Source organism: Echinops telfairi, unplaced genomic scaffold (genome assembly GCF_000313985.2).
Source record: "Echinops telfairi isolate 266 unplaced genomic scaffold, ASM31398v2 ScPeMD7_7400;HRSCAF=8409, whole genome shotgun sequence".
Lineage (NCBI taxonomy): Eukaryota > Metazoa > Chordata > Mammalia > Afrosoricida > Tenrecidae > Echinops > Echinops telfairi.
The window spans coordinates 37365141-37382937 of record NW_022111300.1 but is presented as its reverse complement, the minus strand read 5'-3'; the positions used below and the strand labels follow the sequence as shown (position 1 = coordinate 37382937).

The 17797-nt window shown below is 50.1% G+C and overlaps 1 protein-coding gene across 5 annotated transcripts; it reads right to left on the bottom strand.

Moving 5' to 3' along the window:
- Positions 1–503: 503 nt before the first annotated feature.
- On the bottom strand, positions 504–15308 carry ELAC1 (elaC ribonuclease Z 1). 5 transcript variants are annotated; one of them, XM_045296222.1, is made up of 6 exons: positions 15267–15304; positions 10198–10390; positions 9260–9424; positions 6690–6800; positions 4004–4468; positions 504–1353 (listed from the first exon to the last, which is right to left on the bottom strand). In XM_045296222.1, the coding sequence occupies exons 3-6, from the start codon at positions 9414–9416 to the stop codon at positions 887–889; spliced, it is 1200 nt and encodes a 399-aa protein (XP_045152157.1). In that variant the 5' UTR covers positions 9417–9424; positions 10198–10390; positions 15267–15304; the 3' UTR covers positions 504–886. The 5 variants fall into 5 exon arrangements, with proteins under 5 accessions (XP_045152157.1, XP_045152158.1, XP_045152159.1 ...); XM_045296223.1 differs by lacking the exon at positions 15267–15304 and adding an exon at positions 14804–14823; XM_045296224.1 differs by lacking the exon at positions 10198–10390 and having other exon boundaries at positions 15267–15308.
- Positions 15309–17797: the final 2489 nt, after the last annotated feature.

The following is a 17797-nucleotide window of genomic DNA, read 5'->3' as shown; positions in this document are numbered from 1 at the left end:
CGTTGTATAGGAGCGGCCCAGATTTTGTAAGACATCTCGGAACCCTGGGCCCTGTCCACCAAATACCAATAGTATCCCCTCCCCTGCCCCCACCCCGAGTGACTGTGACAAGAAGAACATCCCCACAATTTCAAAACTCTACCAGAGGCGTGCTAGCACCTCCACTGAGAACCACAGGTCTATAGCAAATCAATAAAATATGTGATGCCTGACGAGCCCAGTAGAGACTTCACAGGTAACAGGACAGCTCCAGTCCTGCACATCTAACAGCCAGTCCCATTTCTCTCCATTCTATGAGTAGCACGTGCAGATTCAACGCTAAGTGCCAAAATGCCCCAAGTCTTGTGTCAACGACTGCGGTAACACTGGACTGCAGAGCCACCCTGGACTGCCAGAGGGGTTACTGACCGACCACGGACACAGGAGTCATAAGACACGCAGTGCATCTGCAGAGTCCACCATTGGTCAAATGTGAACTTTGCAGAAAAAAAGGGACACTGTTCTTTTCCTTCTAAAACACTCTTTATTATCAAAATCCGCGTGCCCTTTTACTGCTGAGTCAGTTCCGCCACACAGTGCCTTTTCATTTTTCAGGGCCACTGAAAGCCAGAAAACCCCACTGACTGCCACGGGGTCGATGATGACTCCCAACCACCCCCTCGGGGGTTTCCGGGACTGTAATTGTTGATGGGAGTAGAAAGCCCCTTCTTTCTCCCTCGGAGCTGCTGGTGGTTTAGAACCACCAATTATGCCTATTGCAGCCCAACTCAAAATCTTAAGGCCCCAAATAATTTAGACCAAACAAACAAACAAACAAAAAACCCACAGCCGGGAGGTTTGGGAGCACAGCCATCGGCCTGTCAATGGGCATTCGAGACGGCTGGTCTCATTTCTTGATGGGAAGGCTGATCACCATAAAGTCCTCTGCCAGCGTCACTTCCTGGTGCTCGAACATGGATTCCGCTTGTTTCTTCAGTTCGGCAGTGCCATCACTTTCTCCTTCTTTGGCCAAAGTGACTGGCTTGTACCTCTGACTGAAGTGAGTGAGAACCAGCCTCTTGGCTTGGCACCGATTTGCAAAGGCTGCGGCCATCTGTGGAGTGCTGTGGCCGCGCTCCTTGGCTTTGTCCATCTGGGTGTCATCCAGGGTCGCTTCGTGGATCAGTAGGTCTGCTTCTAGGCACAGCTCCACGCCTCCATCCCCCACGACCCCGGCGCAGTCCCCCAGGATGCAGATTTTTCTTCCAACGACGGGCTTCTTTAAAACATCTTGGGGAGAAATTGTAACCCCATTTTCCAGCACAACTGAGATGCCATTTTTCAGCTTCCCATATGCGGGACCGGGTGGAACACCTGTGGAGGAAGGCAGACAGCATTACGGCGGGGGACTGGAATGGAGGGCTGTTCAAAGAACCCTCTTCAAACAGCATGGCTGGCAAAGGGCCACCCCTTCTTTTCATAAGCGTCATGCTTTCACTAAAAGTCACCGTCGCCCACTGATAGCAGGGGAGCCCTCTCCCAGGCCTAGGTGTCAGGGAGTTTAAGCTCCAGGCCCACTGAGGCTTCACGGCAGTCAAGACAACAGCTTTGCACGGAAATAACCGTTTTTTGAGGGTGCCTGATTCAGTTCATCTTTGGGTCAAATTAGAGTCCACTTATATAACACCACAATCAATGCCTAGTCAAGAGAAGTACCCCCACACAGACCCCCTTAACAAGAACATCGTTAAGAGGGATTGTTTGGATCACACAAGTAGGCTAATTTCCAGGGTCTCGTTTTCGTGGTATGTTTGGGCAGGGCTCACATTTGCCAGACTGGGCTTACATCTCTTAATGATCTAGAACAGTGTTTCCCAAAGTGGGTGAAAGCACCCACAAGGGGATGCTATCATGAAACCCCCAAAACAAACAAACAAACAAACAAACAAACAAAAACAAACCAAACTCAGTGCCATTGAGACCATCCTGACTCATAGCAACTCAAAGAACAAAGCAGGACTGCCCCCCGGGTTCCCAAGGTAACTCTTTATGAGAGCAGAAAGCCTCATCTATCTATCTATCTATCTCTCTCTCTCTCTCTCGGAGCAGCTGGTTTCAATCTGCTGACCTTGCAGCTAGTATCTCAATGAATAACCACTACGCCTCCAGGGCTCTAGGATGAGCCGAGGGGGCTGCAGAACAAATACCAACACTTATCCTGGATGATGGGCTACAGGACAAAAGTTTTTCATTCTGGGGGGGGCTCTGAGTAACTTTTCTTTCTGAAAAGGGGGCGGTAGGACAAATACATCAGGGACCTATGGTGTATAATAACACCTAGTCATCATACGGAGCCAAGCCTATATGCAACGTAATGGGATCACCAATCCCAACACAGATCGTGCTTCAAGGGTCCAAACAAAACAGTGTGTCTCCAGGTTCCTGGAGAACAAGACGGTCACGTTTCTTCAGTATGCTGCATCTTGTTTTCGTTGGGAAGGAAGGAAGATTGAATAAATAAAGCAGCACCAACAAGAAACAGCGCCATGCTTTTTACAGTCTCTGCCGTGTCCGTGCCAAGGGCGGTAGTGATGCTGGCAGTATGAGGGGTCAGGCACTGCTTCCCACGAGGTGCAGGGGACCCCTCGAGTGCAGGCTGACCTAGTAGGGAGGAGGTGTGAAGCTTTACAAGGGCCCTGAGCCCGTCTCAGTGTGCTTTGTTCCCAACTGTGATGAACATTGGTATGTAAACCTGGTCCAGGTGCTGCGTTCTGCTCATCAGATTAATTTAGAAGGAAAAGAGTCAGGAAAGTGGACAAGAAGGTTGCACGGCTATTAGGAACTGGGGCAGCTGTGGTGTCATCCTGGGTGATGAGCTGGGCTGTGAAACACAAGGTCGGCAGCTCAAGCCCCCCAGCCCCTTCCGGGAAGAAAGATGAAATGTCTAGTCTCCTGAGGAGCTGTACCTCTGGAGACTCACAGGGGCAGCCCTAGCCTATGCTGTCGTTCCTGAGTCAAAATGGACTCAGTGGCAAAGAGTTTGATTTGGGGAGTTTTATGGCAGAAAGGGAGCCCTGGTGATACTGTTGGGTAAGTATTGGACTGCTAACCTCAAGGTGGGTGGTTCTAACTCAGCAGTCATTCTGTGGGTGAAAGATGAGGCTGTCTGCTCCCATAAAGATTTACCACCTCAAAAACCCTATACAGGGTCGCTATAAATCTGAAAGGGCCCTGGTGGTGTACTAGTTACATGTTGGGCTGCGATCCACATGGTCGCAGTTCAAAATCATCAGCAGCTCCAAGGGAGAAAGACTACGCTTTCTACTCCCATAAACAGTTACAGACTTGGAAACCCACAGGGGAGTGCTGAGTCAGCCTTGACTCAATGGCAGTGAGTGAATTTGGTGTAAGTCCGAAACGACCAAGCAGCGGGCTTTTTGGTTTATGGCAGAAAAATCCAACAGGTCAAAGATGTCATCAAAGACACCTTTCAGATACAAGACACAAGGAAATAACAGCTTAGATCTCAAAGCACCACCATCACCACCCAACCCACTCTTGCCAACCAAGACAGTTGAAAAGAAGACGAAATAGGAACTTGATGTGAGAAAGAGTTTTGGCCTGAACAGTATCCTGGTGGCAAAGGTGCTACACGTTGGGCTGCTAACCACAACCACCAGCCGGCGCCGTTGGAGAAAGATGGGACTTTCTACTCCCATAAAGAGTTACAGAATCAGAAACCCACAGGGGCAGTTCTACCCTGACCTACAGGGTCACTAGGAGTCAGCATCGACTCGATGGCAGTGAGTTTGGTTTGAGCTTGGGGTATCTTTCTGGCACCCACGTTTTCCCTTAGCAAATAAGCAGCCTTGGGGCAAAGGAAACGGAAGGAAAACATTCATCCGTCTGGGGCCTGGGGGATAAGGAAGGAACAGCGTCATGAGCGGCACTGCAGTCGAGGAGCTGGACGATGAGAAGCCCCCCCCCCCCACACACACACACTCACACACACTCACACACTCACCGAGGTCCTTCAGCTTCTGGGCATTGAGCTTGCCTGGGCGCTTCTCTATGACGGAAAACCCAAAGGAGGGGATCCGGTGAAAGAGGCGGAACGCTTTCACAACAAACTGCTCCTCATCCACCAGAAGGTAAGCGTCTTCTTCTGTGTCTAAGTGGATCGTCCTCCCTTGGTCTGCGCCGGGACGGCAGCCTGTCCTTTCCTCGTGTGTGATGCCTGCTTGCTCGTCTGCAGGACACTGGTCGGCTGTGGGCACCAGCTCGTGGACCACATACGGGAAGACCAGCTCCGTGTGGGAGAGCTCCATGGTGCGCTGGAGAAAGTCCCGGAGGCCCACGGGACCGTAGATGTGGACGGGCTGTTTGGCACCGGTGGAGCTGCTCTGTAGGCTGATGGTGCAGAGGAGGCCCGGCAGGCCAAAGAAATGGTCTCCGTGCAGATGCGTGATGAAGATCTTAGTAATTCTCCCTTTTGATCAAGAGAAATAGCAGGGGATGTGTCAGGAATGAAAACTCACGCAGCAAAGCTACTTGAAACAAGGACCACAACTTACAGGCAAACAGCCAACTGAATCTCCAACTCCACCCACCGCCATGTTCACATTTCACTCCAAGAGCTTTGGAGCGGGGTGGGGTGGGGACGGGACTTTATTTCACTGGAAGATTTCAATATTACTTGCTTTTCATAAAACATCTTCAGCTGACGCAGCTTCACAGGGTTCTCAGTATTGTCCTACACATCTTCCCATCCAAATACATAAGTGTGCCAAAATAGTTCATAGAAGTACTAGTACTAAACAGGCCTCCGGCAGGGACACCGCCCCCTACTGCTCCCTCTGAGACTAGCAAGCATGTTCTCCAGACAAAACACACGTTGCACGGGCTCCGAATGACTGGACCAGTGCCCAAACTCAAAGTTGCCTTTTAAGGACTCCATCTGGGAAGAGGTGATTAACCAGCCAAGTCAGATTCTGCTTCTTGGGAGGACAAGAAAGCCACGGGAGAGCTAGCGAGGTGGGGAACTGGGAGTGGCGAGGGGAGGCGGGCCCTAGACAGTGGGTGCAGCTCCGAGAGTGGCTCTGCTCTGGTATTATGAAGGGCCCCTGGGCCCATCGCTTCACCTGTTCAGTGTGCACTAACAACAGCACTGTCAGTCTGTACCCTGGCTCGGGTGGTGAGTGAGTTAGCCAGGGGTGGACTGAATTTAAAGCTGGTCTGTGGCAAGACGCCACTGCAACCCTTTGCTGAGATGTACCACCAGGCACTTTAAAAGTAACAACCACAACGAACACACTTTCAACCTGAGTGGGTTTCAAAAATGACAAGATAACAGAATTTCCCCACCAACTCTGTGAAGCCCCCTGGTAGGACAGAGACTTCCACTGCTAGCGCATGGCCTGTTGCAAACACCTGCCATCAAAGAACAGGAACGGTTATTTGTAACATGATTTATAATGATATCGAGGCAAACGCGCTCTCCCAGGGAGTCTGCCTAACGTCCCCACACAGCCTGGCCCAGGGGAAGACTGTCAATGGACAGAGGCCAGACCGGGACCTGGAGCATCCCCAGGAGGCACCAGGCAAGCTCCTCAGGCTGCTCCATCTTTTTTCTCCTTAGCTCGTTTGTGCAGAGTCCCCCTGGCAAGCCACCTGCATGGCCACCGTCAAACACGCTGGACCCTCTCTCTCTCTCTCTCCAAAACAGAGCCAGAATTCAATACCAACAGAGCCTGTGAACTGGATCCAAGTGAGACACGTTAAGTAAGTGTCCCTGTCCACAGCCATCTCCGTTTCAGAGAGGACAAACATTGCAATTTCCCCAAACCCCAATTTCACAGCAAGAGGGTATGGCAACCAGTGCTGGAGGGAAGAGGAAATGATCAAAGGAAGAGAGAAGAACACAGGGAGAGCTCTTACCTGGACGCAAGACTGTCAGCGGGGAGGGGCTATGCCGTCCACAGGAGGCTAGAATTCTGCCACCAAAAATGACAGCGCAAAACTGACCAACAGGCACAATGCCTGCTATTTCACATACGGTGCCCCTCCTGCTCAGGGAAGACAAAGACGAAGGGATGACCGTTCATGCAACACCCTGGGGGTGAAGGGAAATAGCTTCACCCTGGCTCTTCTATCGCTGTCTATGTAACTCCTGCCACATGACAGGGGGCCGTGCAAACAGGGTGTGTGAAAGACGGACTGAGGGGCTCAGTCAGCGCTACCATTCCTCTGGGTATAAGGCAGCCCTCTAAGTAGCAGAGAAGCCCCCAACAAAATGCTCTGAAAAAGAAGCAGCAGCAGCAGCAGCAGCAGAGAGAGAGAGAGTCCCACTCCATCAAGAAAGAAGAGCTCCCAGCAGAGCATGCCAGATCCCCGGGCACGGAGGCCATGAGGCAGCGCAGAGAGCAGCTTCGAAACCAAGAGGCAGAGCAGTAGGGGGGCTTCCTGAAGGCTGAAGCCTAGGGACATACGCAGTGGAGAAGCCAAGGACCAGCATGGCTGAGAAGTGTTGCAGACAGGACTGTATCATGACCGTTTTGTAATCCGTTAGCTTCCCTAATAAACTCCCAGAATCATGAGTATTATCGGTAAGCTCGGTGTGGCCATGGCAGAGAAGGAGAGTGTCGTGGGAGCGAGGGAGGGGTGGTGTCAGAATAGGGTAAGGAAGGACGGGGGATGAAGGCATGTCTGACCTCTGCCTGGTAGCACTTGGCTGTGGATTGGGGTAGAGATGTAGCCTTCTTTCCTGTACCAAATCCAGAGGAAGTCAGATGCACCGCCCGACCCCGTCGTCAATTTCCTTACTACACACACACATACACAAAACAAACAAACACCATTCCATTACTATGTGTACATGGACAGAAAAATTTATCTCTGGGAGAAGGGTCTGGGATTTTTCTTATTTATATTTCTGTTTTGTTTTGAACTTTTACAGTGAGAATATATAATTTTTATAATTATTTAAAAAATTATGCTTTTGTAATCCCTTTTAGCATTTTATAACCCGCCTTGAAGGAAGCAAAGAAAGCTTAGGCTCACTCTGTAATTTGAAAAAATATATAGATACACACCCGTGCTAGTCAGATGCTTATATATCAGAAGCATGGGCGCTTAGAAGAAGCAGGTGTAGAGAACTAGAAGGTAGTCCTTAGTAAGCTCGTACAACCTATTCCCCCAGGAGGCAGTACAAACTGGAAGGGACCACCGAGGATCCAGAGAGAAAGCATGGTGGGGTGAGATGCAGGAGCAGCGGGTAACACTCAGAAACTCCTTTTTCTAAGCCAGTAAAAATGGAGTAAATGAAAGTTCCCTACGGTTTGTCTGTTCTGGTTTCTGCCAGGTTTTGCTCGGTATGCTTATTTAAAACAGCGACATACCATCATTACAAGATACAACATCCCACAGGAGGTGTGGTGGGGAACAGCTTCCAGGTGGCCAAAGCCACATGGCAGCCTGGTGAGAGCCCAAGGCAGGGGACCCAAACTCCTTGCCGCACAAGAACAATGAGGCAATAAATGCACACTGTTTTAAGCCTCTGGCTTGGTGCTAATTTATTTTGCGGCATTAAGTAACTAAAATACAGGTACGAGATAAAAAGATTCACTCCCACCCCCAAAGCTCTACTACCCACATTGAGCAGTTTCTTGTTTCTATCTTAATCCAAACCCATCTTGACTTCAGCCCCTATGCTCTAGCACCAGGGTAGGGAACACTCCACCCACAGGCAGTATGAGGCCTAAGAAATTACCAACACCAGCTACCACCACCTGTCTCTCCAAAAAGCAGCAGTGCCAGCCATCACATGAGGGCTGAGTTGATGAAATGTTTGACTAGTATGGTCCTTTAATGATGTTATCAATGTCCAAATGGCCCTTGGCAGAAACAAGGTTCCCCACGCCTGCTCTATCGTTAATAAGCCTCCCCTCTGGCTGTGCCTTCCCTGAAAGGACCCATGTGTGATCACATCTGTGTGATCCAAGGGACATGCAGCACCACAGGGGTTCAGCACAGACCAGTGCACAATGAGGGCTGAACTCCCAAGGTCTTGTGTCCTCTAAGCACTAGCTTTCTCCAACTGCTCTTCTCCTGCCTCCCAACCTCACTCTAGGTGTGACACCATCACTGCTCCCTTGTGTTACCGGAGTTCTTCCCGCCCTCACACTTCGAATCAATCACCCCCTCCTGTTGGCTCTACGAGTGCCTTCTAAATTCCTCCTCTCCATCCTTAGCCCTCCCCTTCCTGCTTCAATAGCCACATCCTCTTAAATCAGTGGTCGAAACCTTCCTAATGCTTCGACCCTTTAATACAGTTCCTCATGTTGTGGTGACCCCCCCAACCATAAAATTATTTCCGTTGCTACTTCATCACTGTCATTTTGCTACTGTGATGAATTGGGCGACCCCTGTCAAAGGGGTCGCGACCCACAGGTTGAGAACCACTGTCTTAGATCAAAGCACCTACTGTGGAAATGGTTGTCCTGGCGCTATTCTCTCAATCTGTTTGCTGCCAAAAAACTCAGTCCTAAACCACAAGTCAAGTCACACTATCTTTCTGATTGATTACAAACACCCAATGGCTCCTGAGAGGCACCAGGATGGTAAAACCCAAACAGCACGCCCCGGAAGACTTCCTTCCCTCTGCCCTCAATTCTTTTCCCGGGATTCTCCACTATCTCCTGGCCAAGGACTCGCTGGCCTGTACAGCGGAAGCCCTTTCCTTCCTGGAAACTCCCTGACTTGATGTTCACTTTAACAGTCTCTGCTGCTACTCACCCTTTAGATCCTAGTTCAACCTGCGAGCGCTTTCTCTAAACGCGCAGGCACTTAGTGTCCTCCTGCAGCAGGTTCAAGCAGCTGTCAAAAGCACCTCCCACATCCTGCTTCTCATCGGATCCTGTGCTGTCTGTCTGCATGCCACTTTCTGTCACAGGGCAAAAGAGCGTTGCCCCTGAGAGTAGCTTTCCTAAGTCACAAAATGCCACTCACTGGGATGAGTCCTAGGAATAATGCCTTTCACGACCACCACTTATCAAGGCCTACTGAATGAGAGGCACTGAACTAAGTGCTCAGCAGCTCATCACTCATTAACTGAACAGTATGTGTTAAGCACCTAGATGCATAACGACGGACCACTGGGCTTACTTTACAGGCCAGGGACAGACAGTGAGTACAGGTAACAGGATTTCAGATATTGACGAGGGGGCCAAGGAAATGAAGCAGAACCAGAAACCAGTGTGATGGGGGCGTGGAATGCACTTACCTGCTTTAAGCTGACTTTTCATAAGCTGCGTCTGAGTGCCCTCCCCACAGTCAAAGAGCCAGCACTCGCCCTCACAGCGCAGGACCAGAGCAGAGGCACCCCGGGTTGGGGACGGGTAAGCTGCACCCGTCCCTAGAAACGTCACGTCCATAGACATCTTCCACCCTGCAATGGAAAGACCACCAAGGGATCACCACCAAGAATGGGTCATCATCATCAAAAATTGGTTCCAGTGGGAACACTGCTGTTTCCTGTCTGGTGTTCAGAACAGTCTGGATTCCTGTTCTCTCAGTTAGGTTTTAACAGCTCCAAATGGGAGGGTTGCTATGAGTCAGAAATGACTGATGGCAGTGGGTTGGGTTTGGTTTCATCTGGCTAAAACTGCACGCCACCAAATGTTGGGTGAGTGCCAACCACCCCCACCCCACCCCACCCCTACAAAGCAGCCAAACTCCAAATTCACTGCCATCGAGCTGATGCCGCCTCATAGCAACCCTACATACAGGACAGGGTAGAACTGTCCCTGTGAGTTTCCCAGACTGTAACCCTTTGTGGGAGTAGAAAGCCCTTTCTCCCTCAGAGTGGCTGCTGGTTTTGACCTGCTGACCTTATGGATCCTAGCCCAACTGGTAAGATGGGCTTTAATTCACCATGCAATGGCTGCAGAGCATCATGCATTACCATAAATGGCAGGTACTCGCTACAACGCTCTCCAGGAATGCTGGTACTTCCCAGTCAAGCGGAGTGAATGTCTCACAAACCCATGTGTCAGGGCTCAGTGGTTCAATTCAAACACCAAAACCCTGTGCTGTTGAGTTAACTCCAACTCAGAGACTCACTAGGACAGAGAAAAATTGCCCTATGCTGTAAATCTTTATGGAAGCAGATAGCCACATCTGCCTCCCATGGAGTGTTGCTAGTGAACCCGCACTACTGACCTTTCAGTCAGCAGCCGAGTGCTTAACCACCATGCCACCAGTGCGCCTGGGTTAGGGCTCTGCTGTTATTAGTGATCCGGAAACACCTGTGAATGTGCAGCTTCCTGCCCAACTGCTGGCATCACTCTGTCTTCTTTCACTCTTTCGGGGCAGCTCTCCCATCTCTGATGCTCTTCCGTGATGGAAGATGAGCCTCCACAGAGAATAAACATGAACACACTGAAACTTACAGAGAGCCAATTCTAGATCAGCCACCTGACAGTGGGGAGGAAAACATACAAATAATTTTAAGAACTAATCACACAATTCTCATACAGCGCTCATGGAGAGTGGACTACACAAATATGTTCTGGAAGAGCAATTTGGAGATATGTACGTACACACACACACACACACAACCAGTAATGCTGCTGCTGCTGCTGCTGCTGAGAGCAACATCCTTTATACCAGCATGCCCATTTGGTTTGAGCTGGGCTGCAGATGAGGTTTTCTACTCCCATAAAGAGTTTCCATCTCAGAAACCCAGAGGCCAGTTCTGCCCTGTCCTATAGGGTCACTATGAGTCAGAGTCAACCTGATGGCAGTTGAGTTTGTTTTTTTGTTTTTTTACCTTACAGATATAAAGGATCTACAGCGAATGACGTTAAAGCGGTAGAATTTAAGGTGGCTGATAATTAGGAGCAATCTGAATATATGCCAAGAGGGAAATGATTGAAGATTTCATTGTACATGCCAAGTAGAATTTATTCGGCGGCTAATAGTTAGATATGAAACTATTGTGTGGGAGGGACTAGAGTGAATGAAACTATACGCCAACAGCATGCTCTCATTTTGAACAACCATCTCCCAAACCCCTCCATGGAGCACGTGTGGAACGGAAGGCTCCACAATGTACTGACCATCTCAGAAATGATTAAAAGGGAGGATTGGAATGAGGGGGAATAGTCACTCAGAGGTGCTCTGGTGGCTTAGTGGTTACAAGTTAGGCTGCTAACTGCAAGGTCTACAATTCGAAACCACCAGCCACTCTGAGCGAGAAAGACAAGGTTTTCTACTCCTGTAAACAATTACAGTCTCTGAAACTCGCAGGGGCAGTTCTAGCCTGTCCTATAGGGTCACTATGAGTCAGCATCGACTCTATGGCAGTGTGTTTGGTTTGGTTCTCAGAATTCTGGATCATTTCTAGTTGCAATGAACTACATTAACATTTATAAAACACAGTAACATACGTAACACAGGTAAATGTTTTAAAATATGTGTCATAAGACTGAACAGGCTTTCCTAACCACGCATAATTTAATCTTTCTTTTCCATTCTGGGGCACAGTCAGCTCCCTGACTCCTGCTCCTCATCCTTCATAACCTGCACCTGCACCTGCTCCCCTCTTCCCCACTCCCTCTCCATCGCACACAAAGGGTGCAACTCCTGTCTGGCCCCCACCGCCACCGCCACCGCCAGACCTTGCGGCTCTCTAGGGTCCTTCCAGGTGCTACTTCATGTTCTCAGCTCCGAGCTCCTAGCTGCCTGTGATGGGGAAGCTGTGTCCTTTTCAGAGACTGCCCTACGGGCCGGCAGTTTGGAGCGGGGAGAATAAACCGAGTAGAAAGCTTCAAATAAATACACAAGGCAGCAGTTAGTAAATGCAGCAGGTCTGACGGGACGGCACTGCTGTGCAGCTCTCAACAGAGAACACAACCCTGGGGTAAGTTAGAATCACCGAGAGTGCTTTTACAACCGACCAATGACTGGGTTCCGTCCTAGAACAAGATAGGAGGTTGTGCGAGTGAAACATGGGTTCTACTACTAAGACAACAACATTACCATCCTGCCCCTGAGTCTACTAGACAGTCCAATTTGAGACCCACTTGGTAAAAAAAAACACACTAATGGATGGATCAGGCGGACCCGAACTTACTAGTGGGAAATCCATTAAAAAATATATATATATATATATCAAAATATTCTAAATTATATGTATATTACATATATTTTTGAATATCTATTCTTGTTTAGCAAATTCGCTTTCAGAAAATAACATTCAACATTCTTTCCAATTCCAAAAATGAATGCAAGGTATGAATACCCAGCCTCATTGCTTACAAGTATCAGTCAGCAATACATATTTACTAAGAATCTGTTGAGAAAATGAGTTCTACAAACCGGAATATCAAAACGTGAAGTGATTACTCTCAACATGCCCTCTTTTAAAAGTGGTTTTTCCATCACTCTAGCCTTTCCCCAGCAGGAGCCACTGTGAGGATGGCGCAGAGCCAGGCAGTGCATACGGGGTGGCTGTGGGTCAGCACCACTCAATCGCACCTAACGGCAGCCACCACCCTTCCCCAAGTGTTCTGCGCTCGTCGATTTACACCACAGCAAACGGCAGTTCTGGCATCCTCCAGGGACTCAAACTGTGTTCCTCTCCGACGTTACTGGGTCTGGGCAACAAAAAGAAGTTACAAGGTGCAGAGCAGGGCAGCAGAGTGGGTGGGGCCAGTGTCCCAGGGACATGCTCATAGGACAGCCCTCACTGCCCTCCAAAACCTAGGGGTCTTATCGTGCTGTAAAACAATTTCTGGGTACAGCTTCCTGGATTTCTTTTTAACCAAAGCAGTTTTCAATTTCTTAAAATTGTCTAGCCAGATTGTACTAAGGGTCCTCGGGTCACCACCACCACCAGGACCCCATGACCCCTTTGGAATTCCAGAAAGCAGGTGCCATAACCTATGGATCCTTCTTCAGAAAGCCTTTGTTCTAACTGGGCCCTGCTCTCTGGTTCACATGGATAAATACCAAATCCATCCTGGCTATGAATCAATCCACTAACAACACTGCTTTACTAGAAAAAAGACAAAACATATACACAAGGAGACAGATTAGTATCATGCACTGCCATGCAGCCACCAGCGAGCTTGCACAACAATCAGCCCAAGGCCAACCGTGTTCCCTCGATATCCCCACCTCACCCCTTTCCTCGTGGCAGAGGTTATGTGGTACTTCCATCAGGAAGCCCACTGAGTTTGGATGTCTCTCAATGCTGGCTGCCACAAATGGTCACTGCCAAGATCGTTATTTCTTGGGAGTTGCCGGAGGCGGCATTTATAAGAAGTCTCTTATGCCGCCTGCAGTTATCAGCTGTCATCCTTCTAGGATCCCCTGGACAATTAGTTGCTCTGCCAACTGTATAGAAAGGGTCCACAGATTGATCTTAACACCACAAAGAGAAATTTAAGATGTTATCTAACTTCCGCTGGATGCAATCTGTAGTTCTCTGTAGCCCCGATGAGGTTTTCTTGCCAACAAGTAAAACCGGAATCTGAAGAAAACAAACAGAAAGCCCTGTGGATCTAAACACGTCCCAGTTTGCTAAAGGATACTTCAGCACCAGTGAAATGTGTCAGATAACGCAAACACCACTATGTGGGATTGTTGCCAGGAAAAAATGATCTCGAGAGAGGAGAAACTGAAAGGTTAAAGGAAGCTTAGAGACATGCATCACATGCCACATGTGTAGCCTGTTTGGAACCTGATGTTGACAAACTGGTCGTGGGCAAGAGACAACTGGGAAAGTTTAAACACTGGATAAACGGAAATCAAGTCACAACTGCCATCCACTTGATTCCAACTCATGGGGACCGGACAGCACAGCGTGGAACTGTGCTTTAGGGTTTCCAAGCCTAAATACTGAGTGGAGACCACCCCATCTTCTCCCTTGAAGCAGCCAGCGGGGGCTGACCCACCAATCTCGTGGCTAAACACTGGCTAGATGCCCAAACCCAGCCATCGAGTTGGTTCAGATTCATAGGACAGAGACCTAGGTTTCCGAGACTAGTCTGTATGAGAGTGCACAGCCTGCCACACCTTTCTTCTGCAGAGCGGGCTGATGGCTTCGGACTGCTGGCCTTGCAGCTGCAGTGCATTATGCCAGGCGCCCTTAAACACTGGCTTCCCTACAAACCCACTGGCATCCCAATTGATAGTGGCCCTCTAAGGCTGCAGTTCTCAGCCCTTGGGGGTCGAACCACCCTATCACAGGGGTCGTCCGGTTCTTAACAGTAGCAAACTGACAGTTATGCGAAGTATCAACGAAAATAATTTTATGGTTGGAGGGGGTCACCACCATGTGAGGAACTGTAGGAAAGGGTCGTGGCATCAGGGAGGTTGAGAGCCACTGCTTTAAGGCGAAGCAGAACTGCCCCTGTGTGTTTCCCAGACGGTTAGGTCTTGATGGGAGTTGAAAGCGTCATCTTCCTCCCTTGGAGCAGCCGGTGGTTTCCAACTGCTGCCCTCGCAGTTAGCAGCCCAATGCATAAGCTAAAGCCTTTTAAATACTGGCTAGATGATAATCTGCAATTAAAAACGTCAATGTTACGGGCCTCCAATAAAATAATTAAAAACAACAACAACAACAAAACGGTCATTGTTCGATTAGTGAAATGTCACATTTTAGACTTGCTTCGAAACAATCCCGTGGAGCGGTGGCACGGGATCGCTCGCGAGTCGGGAGTTCGAGAGCTGCTTCTCCACTCGTAGGTTTGAAAGTTTTCGGGAAGAGATGGTCACGGGCTCCCGGAACGTTATTTCCCTAGTCATCATCCGGACACACCTGGGGAGCTCTCCGAGGGGGACAGAGGGTCTGAGGGGGGTGGAGTGCAGGCTCCATCGCACGGGGCTGGCCTTCGGGCCCTCCCCTGCCTTCGCGCGACCGAGGGGCGGCGGGCGGCTCGGCTCTTTCCCTCGACCCCGATTTGCCTTCGAAGCAGCGCACGTTCTGCGCCCCCGAGCACGGGCTGACAGCACCGTTCCTGGACACGCTGGCTACCATCACGACCACCTGGTCATCCAGGGGCCACCCCGGCCGGGGCAAGCCTTCTCAAGTGCTTCCAGGGGGTGCCGGGGGTGAGCACGGAGCCAAAGACGCGAGGCCCGGAGAGACGGCGGTGCGGGGGCAAGACGGCCAGGCCACCGGCTTGGCTCCCCCGCGCGGCCGGGGAAGAAGGGCGCGGGGCAGTCGGGAGATGGGGCCCAGGGGCGTGAGCGCGCCCTCCGCCCCGCCCGGCCCCACTCACCCACTTGGCGGGCCCACGGCCGGGCGAGCGAGGGGAAGGTGCCCGGCGAGCGCGGCGCGGCGGCGGGAGCGGCCGGAAGTGCGCCGCCCCCTGGGAGGCCGCGCGGCCGCTCTAGGCCGCTCGGAGGTCCGCGCTCGGTGGCGCCGGCCTCGGAGACCCAGCCTTGGCTGCTGGCTGCTAGTCCCTGGTGGCAGGTGGCGGCGACCCGTCGGAGCCCGAGTGGGCGTGTTAAAGAATGCCGGCCGGGGCGTCGAGCACCCCGACGGACGACGTGTACCGCCTTCATGGTGAGTGAATCTTGTTTCAGGCGCAATGTGTTCACACACGTGTATTCTTCCAGATGTCTCTGCGCATGCCAGTTTGGTCCCTTCTCGTCCTTGCGTTAGGATGAGTGCTGCTATTTAAAACCATAAAGCCATAAAGTTTAACCGGAGGGGCCTCAAGAGGAAAAAAACAGGTGTTACTGAATCAGAGTCCATACCAGCATCACCATTTGTCTTAATCCTGCACTGGTATTCATTCCATTTTCCTGTTCAAACGACAAGTCACTGCATGGTGGAGGCGGGTTACTAGACACTGTCCTGCAGTTGGCCGTGCAGATCCTCCAAAGGCAACATGGAATAAAGGCCTGGCAATCTGCTCTGTTAATACTGTTCTGTGACATCCGGTAGATTCCAACTCCAGTGATTCCCACTCACAAGGGATGAACTCACAACTTGCAATCTCTGTCTCTCTCTCCCTATGCTGCGCTTCTCTCCTGATAATCCACTGGATGAATCAGAACCGCCAAGTTTTGGGTTAGCAGGGGAGTGCTTAACCCATTGCTCCATCAGGGCTCTTTCCCATAGGATTACAGCTGAGAACATCCAATGGAAAGTAGTAGAAATTGTAATACCTTTGGTTGCTATGACTCAGAATCCAATTGGCCGCACCGGGTTTGATTTGTTATTATTCAGAGGATACAAGGGAATATTTGCCATTATACTTTTCTTTCATTTCCATTACTTTTATTTCCTTCTATATTGTTAAAATGGCCATCAAATTTGAATATTATGCAGTGAAGTGATTCAATTATTTTTAAAAAGCCAATTAAACCAAAGGGAATGAAAACAAAACAAAATAAAAATAATTCATCTCAGAGGAAGTTGGGATTAGTGCTTATAGAACTGTTTTTCAGAGGAGGAACAAGATTGTGACCAGGTAGGTAGCTCATGCCCTGAGCTCCATGGGAAGATTTAGAAGCCGAGTAGGAAGATTTAGAAGCCGAAGCTATTGTACACTTCACTAGCAAGGCAGAGTGATGCCTTTGGGCTCAGGGGCGGAGAACATGTAGTCCGAGGGCCATATAAAAACCAAACTCACTGCCACCCAGCCACGCCAATTCATCGTGATCCTACAGGGTAGAACTGGGGCTGTGGGTTTCTGAGATTGTAACTTTTTAAAGGGGTAGAAAGCTTCCTTTCTCCACTGAGCAGGTGGTGGTTTTGAACAGCTGACCTTGCGTTTAGCAGCCCAGTGAGTAACCACTATGTTACCAGGGTTCCTCGAGGGCCTCGTAAAGCTGGGGAAGTCTTGAAAACTTGCTAACATCACACGGCTCACTGAGGAAAAGCAATTCCGGGCCATCACATGATCACTGCCATCACGTCGATTCCTGCTCACAGGGACCCTAGAGGACGGTACAAATACTGCACCTGTGGGTTTCCAAGAGCGCTGCATCTTTCTCGCAGTGCAGTGACTGGTCATTTTGAACTGCTGGCCTTTGGGTTAGCTGCCCAATGTGTCACCACTAGGTCACCAGGGTTCCTTAGTCATCCCACTAGGAGTGAGTTCATGCATGTTTAACCGTTATGGCCAGCAAATGATGTACTTATTCAAATAAAAGTTTCTTAACCTTACATGATGCACAACAGACCTGCGGGCTGTGTGGGGTGAAAAGCCTCACCTCGGCTGTGGACAGAAGGCCTGTGACCATGGTGGGGAAACTCTGGGCCGTTTAAACTCCAGCCTGTGAAGAAGTCACCTGAGCGCTCCTGTAGTGACAGACATGTCGCTTTGCGCTGGAGGTACTTGAGGTGATGCAGGTGTTTGGGCCCGATCCAGACCAGGTTGTCCCTTTCCCTAGCCTCTCAGAAAGACAAATGACCTGCTGGACTTTGCGGCCCCTGCTTCTTCCAGCATTCCAAAGAGCTTATCTTTCCGGGCAGGGCTCACCGGGCAGGGTTCACCTAGCCCCGTCCTCCAGCATTCCTGTCGGAAGCATGAAGCAAATCTGCAAAAACAAGACAATTTACTCACAGGCTCCATCCTGGCTCAAATTCTGCAGCTGCAGCACTAAAAACTCCCTTTTCCTTATCAGCACATACGTCCTTGGTTCAGACCCTATGTAAGTCCCACTACCTCACTGCCAGGTGCGAATTCCCTGACCTAACACGTTGGGTCTCAGAACCCGTCCGGGAGCTCAAGCTGCACCCGTCCCTTTCTTTGCTCTCCATTCCCTCCCGGGAGCTCTTTCCCTACCCTAGTACAAC

Excerpts from the sequence above, each read along its gene's own strand:
- ELAC1 (XM_045296224.1), bottom strand. The coding sequence starts at position 9,416 with ATGTCTATGGACGTGACGTTTCTAGGGACGGGTGCAGCTTACCCGTCC. Across the intron at positions 6,801-9,259 it reads GAAAAGTCAGCTTAAAGCAG|TAAGGAAATTGACGACGGGG; the intron begins GTAAGTGCATTC and ends GTGTGTGTGTAG. Across the intron at positions 1,354-4,003 it reads CCAGAAGCTGAAGGACCTCG|GTGTTCCACCCGGTCCCGCA; the intron begins GTGAGTGTGTGA and ends CTTCCTCCACAG.